The following is an 18841-nucleotide window of genomic DNA, read 5'->3' on the forward strand; positions in this document are numbered from 1 at the left end:
GCAAATTTAATATCATTAATTAGAGTATTCCTCTGTTTGTCCAAATTCCTAATCAAACTAAAATCAAGTAATTAATCCAATTGAAATTTTGATTTTATTTGGTATGGCTTCTAGTTGGTGACTTGATTTTTCATAGTACAAGAACCAAGCAAACCAAACTTCATCATGCACGTTTCAATATTCATCAAGTATTCCCTACAGGGTATGAGATGGCCACAATGGATGCTCAATCAAAGGATTGGCCAGTATATTTTAATTCATTTTACAGACACCAAACCCAAAATTTCTCATGTTCATATCAACTCATGAATATTCTCTCTCTTCTAAGTCGCAGAATACAACTACCCATCAGCAGAAATTTCAGCAAGAACTAAGTAGGTATGATAAATACCAGGGCAACAAAAGACCAAATTTTCATCCCTGCACCCCTCCGTGAACGTGTCTAAAGGTAAGATTAATTCTAGTCACCTCTGCTTTTGCACGCTTAGGCACTGAGTGGAGCCAATCTCTTTGTGTGTAACCTCTCATCACCAATAGTGATCCATGTTTTAGCGTAAAAGAATGCTGATCAACATGGCAGCATTTCTTTAATCGCTTGCTAGCAGGTTCATCATCAGATCTTCTTTCTGCCGCTCACACCAAAAGGCAATAACTAAGTTAAACCCTATCAGTAGATATAACAAAACAATCCACAATAACAAACTGTATGAATTGTGGTGCCAGCTTCATACATGCTCAATGACCTGATCACTAAAGCATAGGGATTGTAGTGTCTGCAATGATGTGACAAAGAACTTTCCAAATCAATACAAGCAAAACCATCAAAACAAAGCAGCGCATACAACATTGCAAAATCAAGCTACAGATCCATCAGCTTTACAGTCCAGACCCTCTTTAACATGAGAACTAACAAAAGGAAAGAAGATGATGAGAACACTTCATGGTACCTTGGGGTTGGGATGATTTATTGGGTCTCTTTTTCAACAAGAAATCTCGTTCACATCCAAAGGAAACAGACGCAATTTCTGGAGTTGGACCATAAAGCTTCTCATCATCAGCATGCCAACCAACATTGTCATTGCCTCCTTCATACCTATTCAATAGTAGGCTGTTAAATTTACTCCCAGGAAGCGCTTCATGGACCTTCAGAATATAAATAAAAAATTAGAAATCAATAAATGAAAAAATAAACAAGTCCCATAACGTAGATATTCATTAGGAATAATGACAAAAGAATTTGAACACAAAACATTCTTACAGCCTCCAAGATGTCCTTAAGTGGAGGATAATCATCCCATGAGTAGGCATGCGGTTTATAGCCACTGTAAATCAATTCTGGCAATCCTGGACTTGCAACATAACACGTGTCTCTAGGCTGCAAAGATAAGTATGCAATAAACAATTAGCAAGAGCAAGCAAGAACACAAAATAAACATAATGTTCAAGCAAAGAAAACAAGAAGCATTACTCAATACAAATTATGCATGCTCAACAGTAATTCACCGGATTCATGTAAATTAATCCAGCCAATTCTAAAATTTCTTCACGCAAACTTTCTTGATTTTTGCAATACAAGTGTGATAAATTAGATCCTCTGACTGGGGGAATACCTTCACTTTGCATATAAAATTGATACATCACCAAAGGGCAACTATCATCTGCACCACATAGAATCATAAAAAGTCCTATTATTTAGGTAACACACCTTTACCTTTATCTCCAATTCAAAAGTACTCAATACAATCATAGTAGCATTTACTACCACCCACTATTCTTCCAACTTGTTCTTCAATAGTGCAGACAATTATTTATACATTTCAAACCAAAATATGGAATTCAAATCTTTGATTCTCAATCCCCCATCCAAAATTATCTTCTCAATATATAGATACAAAAGCTCACTGAAAGTTATCTGAAAATGGAACAACTCAAGTGACTCGTACATGCAATGAGGCAAAAACAAGAAACACTCTCAGTTGACTTGGAATCAAATCAATTAAAAAGGATCAATTTGGTCAGAATTCCCTCCCCAAAATTTATGATATCACCATCTTTCGGTTCAGGGGAAAATGAACAATCTCATTTCTTACCCACAAACACTTAACAAACAAACCCACAAAATCAAAAACAAAAGGACCCAGAAACCTTTTCAGGTAAAGAAACAAGGGAATTCACAATCTCAGCGTGGCAGAAAGAGAATAGAGATAAAACCTGAACACAGGAGCGACCAAAGACACGAATGGTCGGTCTTGTCCAAGGGATGTGAGAGTTGAGGTAATCAAAGAATTTCCATGAGTCGTCAAATGATAAAAACCTTGGCATGTAAAGGATTTGGCTTCCATTTCCAAGATCCAAAGTTTTTATTTGTTTATCCTTTTCACCGCCCTCGTTAACTTCAGGGTTGCTCGGCTGCGAGACAGGCTTAAACCTGAAGCTCATTGCTTCTTCTGCACAAAAAGAAGGAATTACAAATGCCGAACGCTATTCAGATGAATCCTTTCAAAGCAAGAAATTTTTTTTCACGGAGCAACCTTCCTCGACTTTAAATTTGTTTCATAAAAAAATTAATAAATTTTTAAAGTAAAAATAAAAACAAAATTATACTTTTATTCCACCCTAAAAAAAATATTATTTCTTTCTTTTACCCTTTCTTACACTTTCTTACCTATATTATTAAATTAATTATTAATTATTATTTATAAATTTATTTTATTTTAATTAAATTTATTAATAAAATTATTATTTACATATATTATTTATTATTATAATAATCTAGCCCTTGTCCCAGATTGTGAAATTTAAAAAAAAAAAATGATCTCTTTCATTTTCAAGATTTATCCAACAATAATGTTATCTGATGAAATTCTTATATATTATTGTATTAATATATGATATTTTATAAATATTTTAATTTTTATAAAAAAATAAATAATAAATAATAATTTATAAATTTATTTTAATTAAATATTAATTTAATATCTATTTAATCATAATAATAAAAAAGAAAAAGAGAAAATAGGGCAAAATGATAATTTTATCTTTAATGGGCAAGGAAAAAAAATAACTTTATCATTTTTAATCAAAAACCGGCAGATTAAAAGAATTTTTATAAAATTAAAATTAAAATTTAAATATTTTATAGAAACAAATTGAAAATAAGAAACGAAAGTAAAACAATTCTCGAAATTGAATGATCAAAAAATTACCTGTTTTACATTTATAGATATTATATTTGATAGTTAATTGAAAAATTATGAGCTGTGAGATTTCTTATACTAGTCTCTTTATTTATTTATTTATTTATTTTAAAATTATTTATTTTAAATAAAAAAAAGTGGTATTATATTTTAATTGATTAAAAGTTTATTGCCTATAATATAAATAAATAATAGGACTTTCCTTTTTCAATAAACTAATTATTTAATATATAAATTAAAATGTAAACTAAGGTTTTACTTAATTTTTTTTATATATATTTATCACCGTGAAAGATATATGGTAATTCTTTGATAAACACCAAGGGTTGAAAACTAAGTATATTGTAATTTTTAAAATTTAGTAAATCAAGTTGATATGAGGGAATGTATATTTATAAATATTAAAGAGTTATAAATAAAATGTGATGTCCCTTACCCGGTCTACAGTGTAGTCGAGTAAGGTGTGTCATATTTACTATTGGAGTACTCTATCTTATCTTGTCGTGTATATTATTAATTTAAATTCTATTTATTTATATTATTCCATGTGTTGAAATTTTTTTTTATCACATTTTATTTTTATGGAGACCCGGATAGAGTCTCCTCTATTTTATTAGTATTTGGCGAGTTCTACTATTCACCTGTTAAAACAGTTTCATATCCATCTCATTTTATTCGTGTATCATATCATAACATTATTTGCTCATACATATTTTGTAACACCCTCACTGTATCTATTTCGTACATTCTACTGTTTCGGTACCCGGTGTCGGTCTGGACAGCTAGAACGTCTGGAAAATATTTAAACTAAAGTGAGAAACCATAATTAACTCAAATATTAATAAGAAAAATTTAGAAAAAATTTTAGAAATAAAATGCAACCAAGTTAAATGAACCGGTGCCCTAGCGATGGGTAACCCAGTGGGAAGTTACGGCTCTCGCAACTAGGAGCTCTAGACTAGGGAGAAAATTCATAAAATAATTTTTGGGACTCCAGAGAAGAGTCATTGAGGATTATTTGGCATTAGAATGCCAAGAAAATTCTTAGAAAATTTTTTCAATCGGTACAGACAATTTTATTCTATTAAGCCAAACGGAGGGCATTTTGGTCATTTCGCCTTCAGAGGTGATTTTTGGCCGACTTGTCCAGTTAAGTAAATAATTATTATGATATAAAATATGAATAAATATTGCTAAAAATTAAATTGAAAATGAGTAGAGAAGAAAAGAAAAAAAAAATAAAAGAAAATGTCAATTATGACATCACATGATGTCACTAAAGCACTCTCACCCAATCACATTGTGACACATGTCCATAAACCACTTAAAAAGCATAAAATGGGCTGAAAATTTGAAGAAACCAATCTGTTTCTTCCCTTTCCCATTTCCAGCCGTGACTCTCATCTTCCCTCTCCCTAACCCATTCCTCCATGAAAGCTTAAGGCAAGTTTGAGACAACCCACCAAATCACCTCTAAACCCTAACTTCTCTTCATGAAAAATTATCCCTGCCACTAGAGCAAGCCTTGGACAGCAATTTGAAGAGGAAAAAGAAAGGTTTTGGCAAGCTTGGGAGTAGCTCCAACAAGGTTAGTGACCAATCTCCTTCCATTCTTGTTTAATTCATGTTTATTAACATGAGATAAATGGAAATTGTAAGAAAAACAAAATAAAACTTATGTATATTTACCCCTACAATTTTGGCAGCTTAGGAGTGGTTAGGGTTTGATGAATTTACTTGAAGTAAAGTGTGTATGAGCTGCCCATAGCATGAGATGAGTGCTTGAACATGTAAGAGTAAGTGAAATGCAAGTGTGATGCATGAATGAACCTTGAAAATGTGGATACTTGAACAACATTAGGGTTTGCTTATGTAATGGTATGTTAACATTGTAATAGTCAATTAGTGACCATTTGAATGTGTGTGAGGAGGAATTGAAGTGAGTAAGGATGTTGGAGTTGAACTTAGGCATGCTGCCCTTGGTGACCTGCAGGACTGGTTGTGAGTTTAGCAGGTTTGGACAGCTATAAATAGAGTTGTATAGGTTCAATTGGTGCAAGGCTAATTAGACATGAAACTAGACACATAATGGCACAACTTTGGTGAAGAAAGCCTACCCAGAAAACCAAACTAAGTTGACCTAAAAATTGCCCTAATCTGGGTGACTTGCATTCTGCCTGGGCAAAATGACCAAATGAACAGTGTTAATTCATTTGTCATAACTCAGTCTAGAAAGGTCAAATTGACTTGAAATTTTACCAGTAGATAGCTGAGACATAGACCTATAACTTTCATGGAGAAATCAAACCTAAATTTTGATCATAACATGTTCAAACTGACCTGCAGTCAGTGTACAAAACCTACAGAATTGGTTCTGCCCAGAAAAATTTGGAAAATTGCAATCCGGCCAGTTATGGTGTTTAGGCCATAACTTGAGCTAAAAAGCTCCAAATGGAGTGATTCAAAAAAAAATGTAACTAGACACAATAAGGAACAACTTTCATGAAGACAATTTTGCCAAATTCCTACTGTACAAATGACCAATGGAACAGTAAACTTAGTGCTTGAAATTTAAAAATTGTGAATAACTAACACTAAGCTTTGAAATTGAATTGGCAACCAATGCCAATAACTTTAGAATGCAAAATGTGGTATGTTGGTGATATTTGAACCAATATACCTATTATCTATGAAAAAGTAAACATTTTAGTTGACTAATAAAATGAATAGTAACCTTACATATAAAGTACAAATATTCAAGAAATGACTTTGTAATATGCCCTAGTAGGCCTAATGTGATTGGTTTGGATAGGTTGGCATGCCAATAGGGTTCTGATAACAGTATTGCGTATAATGTATGGCTCCATGCCATTCTTTGATGATAGCCTATGGCTATACTGATTATGATGTTATACTTGGCTTTATGCCTTATTGCTTTTATGGCTTATTAGCCATTCTATTTGCACACCGGGAGATACATTGTGATCAATGGTGTGACGGCCCGAGGTACCTGGTACCTAGTGCTAGTTTACCCGTTTATCCAGTCCGGTCAATTTTTATAGGTTACTTGGACATGAAAAAGTATTACTGTAATTGAACTGATTATTAACGAAAATAAAGAAATGAAATATCAAGAAAAAGATCAAGAGTGATTACAATAAAATATAAAGAAGCTCAAAATCATCAAGAAAACAATTAACAAAATGTATGAAGAAGTTAATATCATAAAATGTAATTAGCCTTCGACTAAACAATAAGTTAGTAAATATTCATTTCTTATGAACACAATAACTTGAAAATTTTTACTTTTATTTGCATATTATATTTTCTTGTATTATTGGCACCACTAAGCTTTATACTTAGCGCGTCACTTTTGCAACAAGTAGGTACTGAAGATTTGGACAGAGAGCCCAGTAGACCACAGACTGGGTAAGGCCGTTCACAATTCTGCTTAGTGTCCGTGTCACTTCACAGGCTACAGTGCATTGGTAGGACACTAGTTCTCATTTTGTATTTTGTGATTTTTGTAAGTTTTGTAATTAAACTCTTATTTTATCATGTATATTTGAAACCTATGTGATATAATTTTGTATTAATGTAAGTATTTGTAACTTTGTGTTTATAAATAACATATGAGAATTTATTTATGATTTGAGCCTAATGATGATGTGAAATGAATGAATGATAAATGGAGGAATTGTTAAGAAATTGTTGTAAATTGATGTGATACAAATGGAGTTTGAGAATTATTGGAAATTATTGGAAGTGTTTTTCACAGGTTCTGAAGAAATGTTTTCTCCATTTTTAGCTGACACTCTGCAGGAATTTCTGAAAAATTTTTGGAACCTTAAATTAATTCATAATTTCAATAAATAAATTAAATGGCATAAATTTCACTTTGTGACTAATAAATGAATAAATAAATAAATTAAGAAAGAGTAAATTGTAATGAAATAAGATATGGTGCTCTGGCACACTGTGTGGCATATCTTGCTCAGCTACACTGTAAACGGGTAAGGGGTGTCACACATTTCTCACATTCATTTCAAGTAAATACCTTTTATTTCATTCATATAAAATAATGTATAATATTTACAAACTGTTATACTATCTCAAAATTCAATTACGTGTCCCATTTATGTACAATGAGCAAAATACAAAATCTAGGTATACATGAGCCCTACCAAAAATATACTGATGAGGTGACTCTTACACTATGCAGATCTGATAAAATCCTTATCTGGGCACTACCACTGCTGCTGCTGGTCTCCGATACGTACGCAATGAAAAAATCAATGCGCTAAGTATAACGCTTAGTGGTACATAAATTAAAGTAAAAATAACTAAATAATTAAAGATAATTATTCCCTGCATAATTTCATAAAGAAAAGTAGATTTCATGAATTTTGAGTCATTTACATATTTACTGAATTTTGGGAGCAAATAAATTTATCAGGATCTTTTCTGTTCACTTATTCCATATTCAGTCTTATTAAGTTCATATCAGTGCCCAAGTAACCTATAACAGACTATAAAGACTGGATACATGGGAGTATACTAGTTAGATATCTATATATCTATCATGTATATATCTGTCATGTCAGGCATAAGGCCAGCGGGCAGGCATTATTAGTAGTATGCCCTAGAGCATATCATTTAGTATGTATCTTGTACATATTTTTATTAATAAAAGGCATTTCCACTTTTCCGTTTACATAATATATTTATGTGTAATAGAAAAGGTCCATTGATATTTTGTTATAAATATTATTCTTAAGTTGTTAAGAATATGAGTGACAATATTTCTAGCACAAAGTATCATAAATAGGTTCACAATCGAGGATACTTCATAATAAGGACATGACTTATCCAGAAAGATTGTATTCATATTTGTTCCCAAGTTATTTATATGAGATATAAATAAGATGGAATGGTGAGTCTCATGCCATATAACAAACATGATAGGCACTTATAAATGATAAGTAGGCTGAACCAGTGACACTTATGACAAGCACATGGAGTTAACTCTTGTCAATGTTATGTCATAAATCATATCAGTGCATATAATCTTTAGACCTGAGATAGCACAGTTATCTTGTATATAGGTAGTTTGAGTTTGATACTGCTTTCATACTTGTACTATGTATGGGTATATGGGCATGTGTTGGCTCCTACTAGTTATATATGGAGGTAGGTGTTGATCAAGATGGAATCTGTTCCTCTAAGTAAATAGAGATAAAATCCTATGTTCATTTAATTGTTCTTGATGTTTCAAGTTCCTGGCCAGGACAGATAGATTTATTCAGAAAATAGTTTCTGATGAGAAAATCTTTTTAATCAAGAACTGGAATTAAAAGAGAACATAATATTCATAGCAAATGGAGTTTGACATAAACCATGACTCCAGCTTGAGTTGGGATTTTGTAACAGAGAGATTCTAGTGCATGGTAACATATGATTATAGGTTCATTTAAGGTAAACCTTATTACTAATTGGGTGGCCATGGCATGCTATGCTAGGTGTTAACCATGGTCTATGAGGTGCATAAAATGATTTAGAGAAATCATTTATGGTAAGAAAGAGTTCTGATGATATTAAGAGTTGATATCATGTCTCATTGCCAATTAGTGATGAGCCTAGTAAGTCACACACATACACAAGTTATCACCTATTTAAATATGATTTAATTAATTAATTAAAGAGTTTAATTGATTAATTAAATAGGTTTGGTTTGCAATTAAATTACAAAGTCCCTAGCATGACTTGAAACCAAATCTAGATTATTGGATGTGTAGTATAAATTAAATTTATATTTAAAGTGTTTAAATATGAATTTAATTAATGAGAAATTAATTAATAGAGATTAATTAATTAATTAATTTATATTTGATATAAATTAATTAGAAGAAGAAAAATAATTATTTTGGGTTAAGAACCCAAAATTAAGACACATGGGCATTTTGGTCATTTCACAGTGTGACACGTGGCACCATGAGATGGTGACACATGGGATTACACATAAGCTTGCCAAATATTTTTTTAATCATGTAAGATGATTAAAATCAAGATTAAATATAGGTTTGACACTTGGCACAATGTGATTGGGTCACTTAAACCTAAAGCTAATCAAAGGGTGACATGTGGCAAGGGTTTAATGTGTTAACCTAGCTATTTAAGTGTGGTTATGAAAAGAAAAATAACCAGTAGCCACTCCTCTCATTTGTCACGCCACTTTGAGGCTTTTCATCTATTCTTCTTCATCTCTCTTCAATTCAAAGAGATTAGCCATCAATCTCTTGAATGAAGAACACTAGAAATTGTTTCTAGTGTCCTGTTTACATCTCTAATCTCTTAAAAGGCAGAACATGAATTTCTAATTAATAGAAAAAGGCTTTAGAAGCTGTTCAAGGGCTGCCATAGGTGTTCTTGGTGTGGACAAGCTAGAGGGACAACATCTGGTGTCACGAAGATGAATCTCAAAGCATGAGACACTTGATTGCATCAAGAGGTTAGTGTAATTGTTCTTGATTTAATCTACGGTTCTAAAATTAATCTGATTAATTTTAAAATCTTAAATGGAAAATACAGATCCAAAAACATATTAAAAGAGTTTTAATATGTTGTTTATCATTGAAATCAAATAGATAAAAATAAATCTTGCATGATGCATGTGACCCTAGGTGAAAATTTTTGAATTCAATGGTATAAACTTGTGTTTTTCACGCTTCCGTTCCTTCAATTGGTATCAGAGCCACTATATTTGCCATTTAGATTGTTGATTATATGATTTAATTGTGTGATTTGATCATGAGATAATTGATCAATTGCTGGTTGCAATTGATGTGTGGCGGCACACATGGTGAAGCCACCATTGGTGGCGGCAACAATGGTTCTTCAAGGTGGCGCAAGGTTTGCTTTTTAATTTACAATTGTTGTATGATCTAAAAGCTCATTCTATGTCTAATTAAATTGTTTAATTAGAATTTTAATCACACAATTAAATTATGATTCAAATCAGAATTTTAAAAATTGTTTGAATGTGATTCAAACCTGAATTTTAAAAGTTGTTTGAATGTGATTCAAATCTGAATTTTTAAGCTTGTTTGAATCATATTTAAATTTGATTTTTTAAAATTGATTGAATAAAATTCAGATCTAATTTTTAAAAAAATGTTTGAATGTGATTCAAATCTGATTTTTTAAAAAATGTTTGAATGTGATTAAATTCTGAATTTTTAAAGTTGTTTAAATGTGATTCAAATATGAATTTTTAAATTTGTTTGAATGAGATTCAAATATGAATTTTTAAATTTATTTGAATCATATTCAAATCTAGATTTTTAAGTTGAATATGAGATATTCAATTTAATTTAAGTATGTATGTTTTATTTAATTGTTAAATAGTGATATGCATGATGGATGATCATGGACTATAAAAGACCAATGTGATTGGATTTATTTCTTTTATGTTTCTTTGGGATTGTAAATTAATTAATTTATTTTAATTTATTTTGGGCATGTATTATTAAGTTTGTAATAATTTTTGGGTTGTAATTTCATTTATTTAAGTTCTTGTAAATTCGCCTTGGTATGCCAAGGATTACCATGTAATATTGGATTGCAAGAAGTTCAAGGAGGTCAAGAGCATTGGTGGGACCAGTGGGAGGAATTCAAGATCAAGTGTTGATTATGTACTCCTTCAGCAACTCTTGTAAAATGAATGAATGAATGAATGAAATGCACCTAGGAATGCCCTGATTCAATTCTTGGTGGCTCAGAATTGAATCCCTTAGAAAGTCCATGATCATACCAGATTTACTGCTTATCCATGAATGCATGAGATGCATGGAAATGTATGCAATTATATGATATATGCATGCTAAATGGATAATGTGCAAAGTGAGACCTTAATAGTAATTAGAATCACCATAAAATCTTTTAAACAAATGATTAAGTTGGAAATGCTATAATTAAAGTAATTATAACATAGGCCCTCCATTGGGGCAATTATTTTAAGAAATTTTAAATAGTTGCATAAGATGCAATTAATTTAAGAGATTTTCTTAAGAATAATTGTTAAGCATGAGATGTTGTAAATATGTAAATGGTTTAGTGGCCAATATTGGATGTACCTGAGGACATTAAAATTATTTGCATAATTACTGGCTCAATGGGATCAACTTAACTAATGCAAGATAAGTCAATAATGGATGTACCTGAGATTTTGAGCATTAGGGGCTAGGTAAAGGATTGAACCTCACATAAGATGTGATGGGCAAGGAGTTGCTCACTTATAGTTTATTGTAATTCCAATAATGGATGTACCTGAGGATGATCAATAGAATTATAAGAATTCAATCACCCACTAGAAATCCATCCAACTAGGATTTATGTTTTCTACTTTGGAAGTGTAGGATTCGCTAAGTTAGTGGGAGGACCAATTTGATTAAAAGACCATAATCATTTTGGTTAATTACATGATACATTTACTAATTAATCTGGTTATTTTCTGCGATTAATTTTACGATAAAAATGAGCACAAAACAACCACCACCATCTAATATCCTTGCAAGCATACTTGATCACAATAGGTTGACAGGACCTAATCATGCGATTGGTTAAGAAATTTGAAACTTGTCCTGAACCTTGAACATATAGGATATGTTCTAAATTCAAATGTTCCTGGTCCCTTACCTCCAGAGGCCACACAAGAGGAACATGAAACTTTGGACAAGTGGAAGGAGCATGATATGAGAGCTAAGTGTTACATGCTTGCTTCCATGAGTAATGAGTTACAAAAGCAACATGAGAACATGCAGAGTGCGAGTGAGATCCTCCTTCACATACAAGAGCTGTATGGTGAGCACAGCAGGAATGCTAGGTATGAGATATCTAGACAGCTATTCCGTATGAGGATGTTTGAGGGACAGAATGTTGGGGATCATGTCCACAAGATGATTCGGTTGATTGAGCAGTTGGAACATCTTGACTTCAACATGGATTTCCAACTATAGATGGATTTGATCCTTCAGTCCCCTCCTGAGTCTTTTGGGAATTTTGTGACAAATTTCCATATGACTAAACAGGAATGCACCTTAGCTGGTTTACTCAACATGCTGGTTATTGCTCAAAAGAATATGCCAGGCAATAAAGGAAAAGAGGTAGCTTTGGTTGCATCTTCTTCTGCTGGAAAGTCCAACAAGAAGAAGGGCAATAAGAAAAAGAAACCTCAGATTCCTGGTCCTTCCAAGAAAATAGCTAAACAGAAAGGAAGACTAAAGGCGATGGAGGCAAAGAAAAGTGTTTCCACCGCCAGAAAAGTGTTTCCATTGCCAACAGAAAGTGTTTCCATTGCCGAAGAAAGTGTTTCCAGCGGCGAGTATAGCAATCTAAATGAATGCAATGCCATGGTGAAAACCAACTTTAGTTCAAAATATATTTGGCACTTAAGGTTATGTCATGTTGCGAGAAGATAGGATTGCAAAGCTGAGAAAATGGGGATTCTATCCTCATTGGGCTCATAGCCTACTCCAACTTGTGAATCTTGCCTTCAGGGCAAAATGACTAGATCACCCTTTGTTGGACAAGGGCTAAGAGTTGAAAATATTTTGGAGCTAATACATAGTGATGTATGTGGTCCATTTAAAAAAATGGCTAGAGGGGGTTTTTAATATTTTATTACCTTTACTGATGATAAATCAAGATTTGGGTATTTGTATTTGATGAAATACAAACATGAATCCTTTGAAAAGTTTAAAGAATTTAAATCTGAAGTAGACAATCATACCGGAAAGTGTATTAAAGCTCTTCGATCAGATCGTGGAGGTGAATATTTGAGTCTTGAATTTGATGAATACTTGAGAGAGCATGGCATTGTTTCTCGGTGACTCCTCCAGAACGCCATACGGTGAATGGTGTATCTGAAGGAGAAATCATACCCAATAGGATATGGTACGTAGTATGATGAGCTATACTGATATTCCAATCTTCTTTTGGGGATTTGCATTAGAATCAGCTTTGTATATTCTGAATAGGATTCCATCAAAATCAGTTTCTTCCACACCTTATGAGATATGGCATGGAAGTAAACCAAGTCTTAAGCATGTTAAGATTTGGGGTTGTCCAGCTTATATCAAAAAGCTGAACACTGATAAATTGGAGACTAGATCAGAAAAAGGTTGATTTGTTGGATATCCAAAAGATAGTTTTGGATATTATTTTTATTTGCCTACTTCACAAAAGGTTGTGATAAGTAGAGATGCCACATTTCTTGAACAACAGTTTGTTCAAGAAGGAGGCAAAGGTAGGCAAATAGAGTTGGAATTGGAGAATTCTGACCAACCAACAGATCAAATGGATATAGATCCATCTAGTCAACTTATACCCGTTGATGAAACATCTACAGCTGTTCCTCGTAGAACAACCAGGGTATCTCACCCACCAGTGAGATATGGTTTTCTTCATGAAGAAGAACAAGAGTTGTCTACTCATGAAGAAGTAGATCATGGAGATGATCCACTTACCTATGAAGAAGCTATATCAGATATAGACTCTTCAAAATGGATTGATGCTATGAAATCCGAGATTAATTCCATGTATAAGAATCAAGTTTGGGATCTTGTTGACCCACCTGAAGGTATTGTACCTATAGGGAACAAATGGGTTTTCAAGAAAAAAATTGATTCTGATGGAAAGGTAGAGACCTATAAGGCAAGGCTAGTAGCGAATGGGTTTCGCCAAAGGCAAGGAATCGACTATGAGGAGACTTTCTACTTTGTTGCCATGCTTAAATCAATTAGGATTTTATTAGCAATAGTGCATACTATGATTATGAGATTTGGCGGATGGATGTCAAAGCCTTTCTCAATGGATACATTGAAGAAAACATTTTCATGGAACAACCTAGGGGATTTGAATCCCAAGATTGTTCCAAGGTATGCAAGCTAAAGCGATCCATTTATGGGTTGAAACAAGCTTCGAGGAGTTGGAACATCCGTTTTGATGAAGCCATTAAATCCTTTGGTTTTATAAAAAATGAGAATGAGCCATGTGTATATAAGAAGGTTAGTGACAGTGCTATCACTTTCCTTGTCTTATATGTGGATGACATACTGTTGATGGGTAATGACACAGGTATGTTGACGACTATAAAGGTATGGTTGTCAAATACATTCTCCATGAAAGACTTAGGGGAGGCAACCTATATTCTTGGGATTCGCATCTATAGAGATAGAGCGAAAAGAATAATTGGTTTATCCCAAAGTCTATACTTGGAAAAGATGTTAAAGAGGTTTAACATGCTTGATTCCAAGAGATGATTGTTACCAGTGAGACATAGTATCCACCTTTCTAAAGACTCCAAAAACACCTGAAGAAAGAGATAAGATGGCCAGGATTCCATATGCTTCGGCTATTGGAAGTTTAATGTATGCAATGTTGTGTACTAGGCCGGATATCGCATATGCTGTTAGTTTGACTAGCAGGTATCAATCCAATCCAGGTTTGGAACACTGGATAGCTGTCAAGAATATCCTTAAGTACTTGAGAAGAACTAAAGATTTATTCTTGATTTATGGAGGTGGAGACTTACAATTGGATGGTTATACTGATTTTGATTTCCAATCAGATATCGATGATAGAAAGTCTACCTCTGGATATGTGTTCATTTGTAATGGAGGTGCAGTCAGTTGGAAGAGTTCCAAACAGCGCACGACTGCAGATTCCACTACAGAGGCTGAGTATATTGCTGCATCGAATCTTTGCAAAGGAAGTATTTGGATAAAGAAGTTCGTGACAGAACTTACAGTAGTTCCTTCCATTGAGTCAGCAGTTCCACTACACTGTGACAATAACGGAGCAGTCATACAGGCTAAGGAACCAAGGTCTCACTAGAAATCCAAACACATAGAAAGGCGCTACCACATTATTAGAGAAATAGTTGGGCGAGGCGATGTAGCCATGCAGAAAATAGCATCAGCTGAAAATCCAGCTGATCCATTCACTAAGCCTACGTCACAGACTCAGTTAGACCGACATCTTGAGAAGATAGGTCTAAGATATTGTAATGAATGGCTCTAGTGCTAGTGGGAGATTGTTAGTAGTATGCCCTAGAGCATATCATTTAGTATGTATCTTGTACATATTTTTATTAATAAAAGGCATTTTCACTTTTCCGTTTACATAATATATTTATGTGTAATAGAAAAGGTCCATTGATATTTTGTTATAAATATTATTCTTAAGTTGTTAAGAATATGAGTGACAATATTTCTAGCACAAAGTATCATAAATAGGTTCACAATCGAGGATACTTCATAATAAGGACATGACTTATCTAGAAAGATTGTATTCATGTTTATTCCCAAGTTATTTATATGAGATATAAATAAGATGGAATGGTGAGTCTCATGCCATATAACAAACATAATAGGCACTTATAAATGATAAGTAAATTTGAACGGTGACACTTATGACAAGCATATGGAGTTTACTCTTGTCAATGTTTTGTCATAAATCATATCGATGCATATAATCTTTAGACTGAGATAGCACAGTTATCTTGTATAGTTTGAGTTTGATACTGCTTTCATACTTGTACTATGTATGGGTATATGGGCATGTGTTGGCTCCTACTAGTTATATATGGAGGTAGGTGTTGATCAAGATGGAATCTGTTTCTCTAAGTAAATAGAGATAAAATCCTATCTTCATTTAATTGTTCTTGATGTTTTAAGTTTCTGACCAGGACAGATAGATTTATTCAGAAAAGAGTTTCTGATGAGAAAATCTTTTTAATCAAGAACTGGAATTAAAAGAGAACATAATATTCATAGCAAATGGAGTTTGACATAAACCATGACTCCAGCTTGAGTTGGAATTTTGTAACAGAGAGATTCTAGTGCATGGTAACATATGATTATAGGTTCATTTAAGGTAAACCTTATTACTAATTGGGTGGCCATGACATGCTATGCTAGGTGTTAACCATGGTCTATGAGGTGCATAAAATGATTTAGAGAAATCATTTATGGTAAGAAAGAGTTCTGATGATATTAAGAGTTGATATCATGTCTCATTGCCAATTAGTGATGAGCCTAGTAAGTCACACACATACACAAGTTATCACCTATTTAAATATGATTTAATTAATTAATTAAAGAGTTTAATTGATTAATTAAATAGGTTTGGTTTGCAATTAAATTGCAAAGTCCCTAGCATGACTTGAAACCAAATCTAGATTATTGGATGTGTAGTATAAATTAAATTTATATTTAAAGTGTTTAAATATGAATTTAATTAATGAGAAATTAATTAATAGAGATTAATTAATTAATTTATATTTGATATAAATTAATTAGAAGAAGAAAAATAATTATTTTGGGTTAAAAACTCAAAATTAAGACACAGGCACATTTTGGTCATTTCACAGTGTGACACGTGGCACCATGAGATGGTGACACATGGGATTACACATAAGCTTGCCAAATATTTTTTTAATCATGTAAGATGTTTAAAATCAAGATTAAATATAAGTTTGACACTTGGCACAATGTGATTGGGTCACTTAAACCTAAAGCTAATCAAAGGGTGACATGTGGTAAGGGTTTAATGTGTTAACCTAGCCATTTAAGTGTGGTTATGAAAAGAAAAATAACCAGCAGCCACTCCTCTCCTTTGTCACGCCATTTTGAGGCTTTTCATCTATTCTTCTTCATCTCTCATCAATTCAAAGAGATTAGCCATCAATCTCTTAAATTAAGAACACTAGAAATTTTTTCTAGTGTCCTATTTACATCTCTAATCTCTTAAAATGCAGAACTTGAATTTCAAATTAATAGAAAAAGCTTTAGAAGCTGTTCAAGGGCTGCCATAGGTGTTCTTGGTGTGGACAAGCTTGAGGGACAACATCTGGTGTCCTGAAGACGAATCTCAAAGGCGCAGACACGCTGCAGTGCATCAAGAGGTTAGTGTAATCGTTCTTGATTTAATCTAGGGTTCTAAAATTAATCTGATTAATTTTAAAATCTTAAATGGCAAATACAGATCCAAAAACATATTAAAAGAGTTTTAATATGTTGTTTATCATTGAAATCAAATAGATAAAAATAAATCTTGCATGATGCATGTGACCCTAGGTGAAAATTTTTGAATTCAATGGTATAAACTTGTGTTTTTCACGCTTCCGTTCCTTCAGGCATAAAGCTAAAAATCATATCATGCACTATGGCCCACGTGCAGGCATAAAGCCTGTAGAACAACCATATCAGACATATGTTATTTACCAATGATCGCTCATATGGGCAGTACTGCTATCTGTAGTCCCTAATTGGTATACCAATTGATTTAAGCTATATACATAAGTCTAGGTATACTTTGGGCAAATTAGTATTGTTAAGTACTTATGGACTTATTATTTCATGTTATGCACTATTAGTGCTATATAGCAATTTCATGTCATTTATAATGGAAAAATAGGTTCTAATCTCACTTTCATATAACTTATGTATTTGGCAAACCACTTAGGTAATTTACATATCATGTATCAAATAATTTTTCGAACCTTTCTTTAGGTCCGGATTCTGTCCCCTATCATTACCTAGCAATTTGGCTAAGATGTAAGGTCTGTTTGACTACACTTCCTTCATGAAAGTTGTTCCTCTATGTCTTATCTTTTTTTCCTTTCTGAATCATAAGTTATGGTCAATTTTCCAGGACTGGTTCATTGACCCTTTATTGTTCCAGAACCAGGCAAATTCTAGAGTTAAAATTTGTCTAGTCATTTGGGCATGTTACAGTCTTTTTTAGGCCTAATGTCCTTCATATGAGTTGTTACACTTTGTCTTAGGGTCACTCAAGTTCAAAAATCACAATTTTTTAGGTTATGTAGGGTGAGTTATAGCCAATTAACTGACCTGGACTCCTGAACCCTGTGCATTCAGGATTTCAAGTTCAGGTAAGTGTATTTGATTCTCATTTTAGGGTCCTTACACTCAAAATTTGAGGAAGGTTCCTAAATCAAAGTTGGAGTCCTATTTCTTAAGTTTCCAGAACAGTTTGGCTCATTCCAATTGGAGTTTCCTAATGGGAGATATGATATAAATACTATTCTAGAGTCAAGTGGTTATTTAGTTAAATTTTAGGATTTGGATTACTGATTTGTCCTAGAAATTTGTCCAAGTTCCATTAGATTCTGGGTTTTGGTCAAAACACCAAAGTTGTAGTTCTAGGTCTTATAGAGATTTTGGCTTTGGATTCACTACATTTTTAGTTTTGTGGGCTGAGTTATGACATTTTTGCCAAAACTAGTCGGATAGGTCAATTTTGGTTCTGGTTAGAATTGTTGACCTAAATTTTTCTAGCAAATTGGTTAGGTTAGAGTTAGAACTAGGCTCTGTGCTCTTCATGAAAAATGTGCTCCTATGTCTAACCTTTCCAATAGTTCAAGAATTAGGTCATTACCTTTCCAGAGTGAGTTATGCCCATTTGAACATTTATTGTTCATATAGTCATTTTTCCAGGTCTAGTAACTAGTTACCCGGATTCAAGCCAATTTTAAGTCATGTTAAGTTCAGTTTCTGAGCAGGGTCTCCTCATAAAAAATGTGGCTTTATGTCCTAGATTTCATCTCCAATTGGCCTCACACC

General features: G+C 33.0%; 1 protein-coding gene across 2 annotated transcripts; it reads right to left on the minus strand.

The window, feature by feature from the left end:
• Nucleotides 1-150: 150 nt before the first annotated feature.
• On the minus strand, nt 151-2539 carry LOC110637240 (DNA oxidative demethylase ALKBH2). Of its 2 annotated transcripts, none has more exons than XM_021787246.2 (4): nt 2212-2537; nt 1259-1375; nt 948-1143; nt 151-626 (listed from the first exon to the last, which is right to left on the minus strand). In XM_021787246.2, exons 1-4 carry the CDS (start codon nt 2437-2439, stop codon nt 415-417), a joined length of 753 nt encoding a protein of 250 aa, XP_021642938.2. In that variant the 5' UTR covers nt 2440-2537; the 3' UTR covers nt 151-414. The 2 variants fall into 2 exon arrangements, with proteins under 2 accessions (XP_021642938.2, XP_021642939.2); XM_021787247.2 differs by lacking the exon at nt 151-626 and adding an exon at nt 732-773 and having other exon boundaries at nt 2212-2539.
• Nucleotides 2540-18841: the final 16302 nt, after the last annotated feature.

This window comes from Hevea brasiliensis, chromosome 3 (genome assembly GCF_030052815.1).
Source record: "Hevea brasiliensis isolate MT/VB/25A 57/8 chromosome 3, ASM3005281v1, whole genome shotgun sequence".
NCBI classification, from domain to species: domain Eukaryota; kingdom Viridiplantae; phylum Streptophyta; class Magnoliopsida; order Malpighiales; family Euphorbiaceae; genus Hevea; species Hevea brasiliensis.

Coding starts and splice junctions, on each gene's coding strand:
- LOC110637240 (XM_021787246.2), bottom strand. CDS start 2,439: ATGAGCTTCAGGTTTAAGCCTGTCTCGCAGCCGAGCAACCCTGAAGTT. Junction 1,376..2,211: donor TTGGTCGCTCCTGTGTTCAG/GTTTTATCTCTA, acceptor TTATCTTTGCAG/CCTAGAGACACGTGTTATGT. Junction 1,144..1,258: donor TTAAGGACATCTTGGAGGCT/GTAAGAATGTTT, acceptor TATATTCTGAAG/GTCCATGAAGCGCTTCCTGG.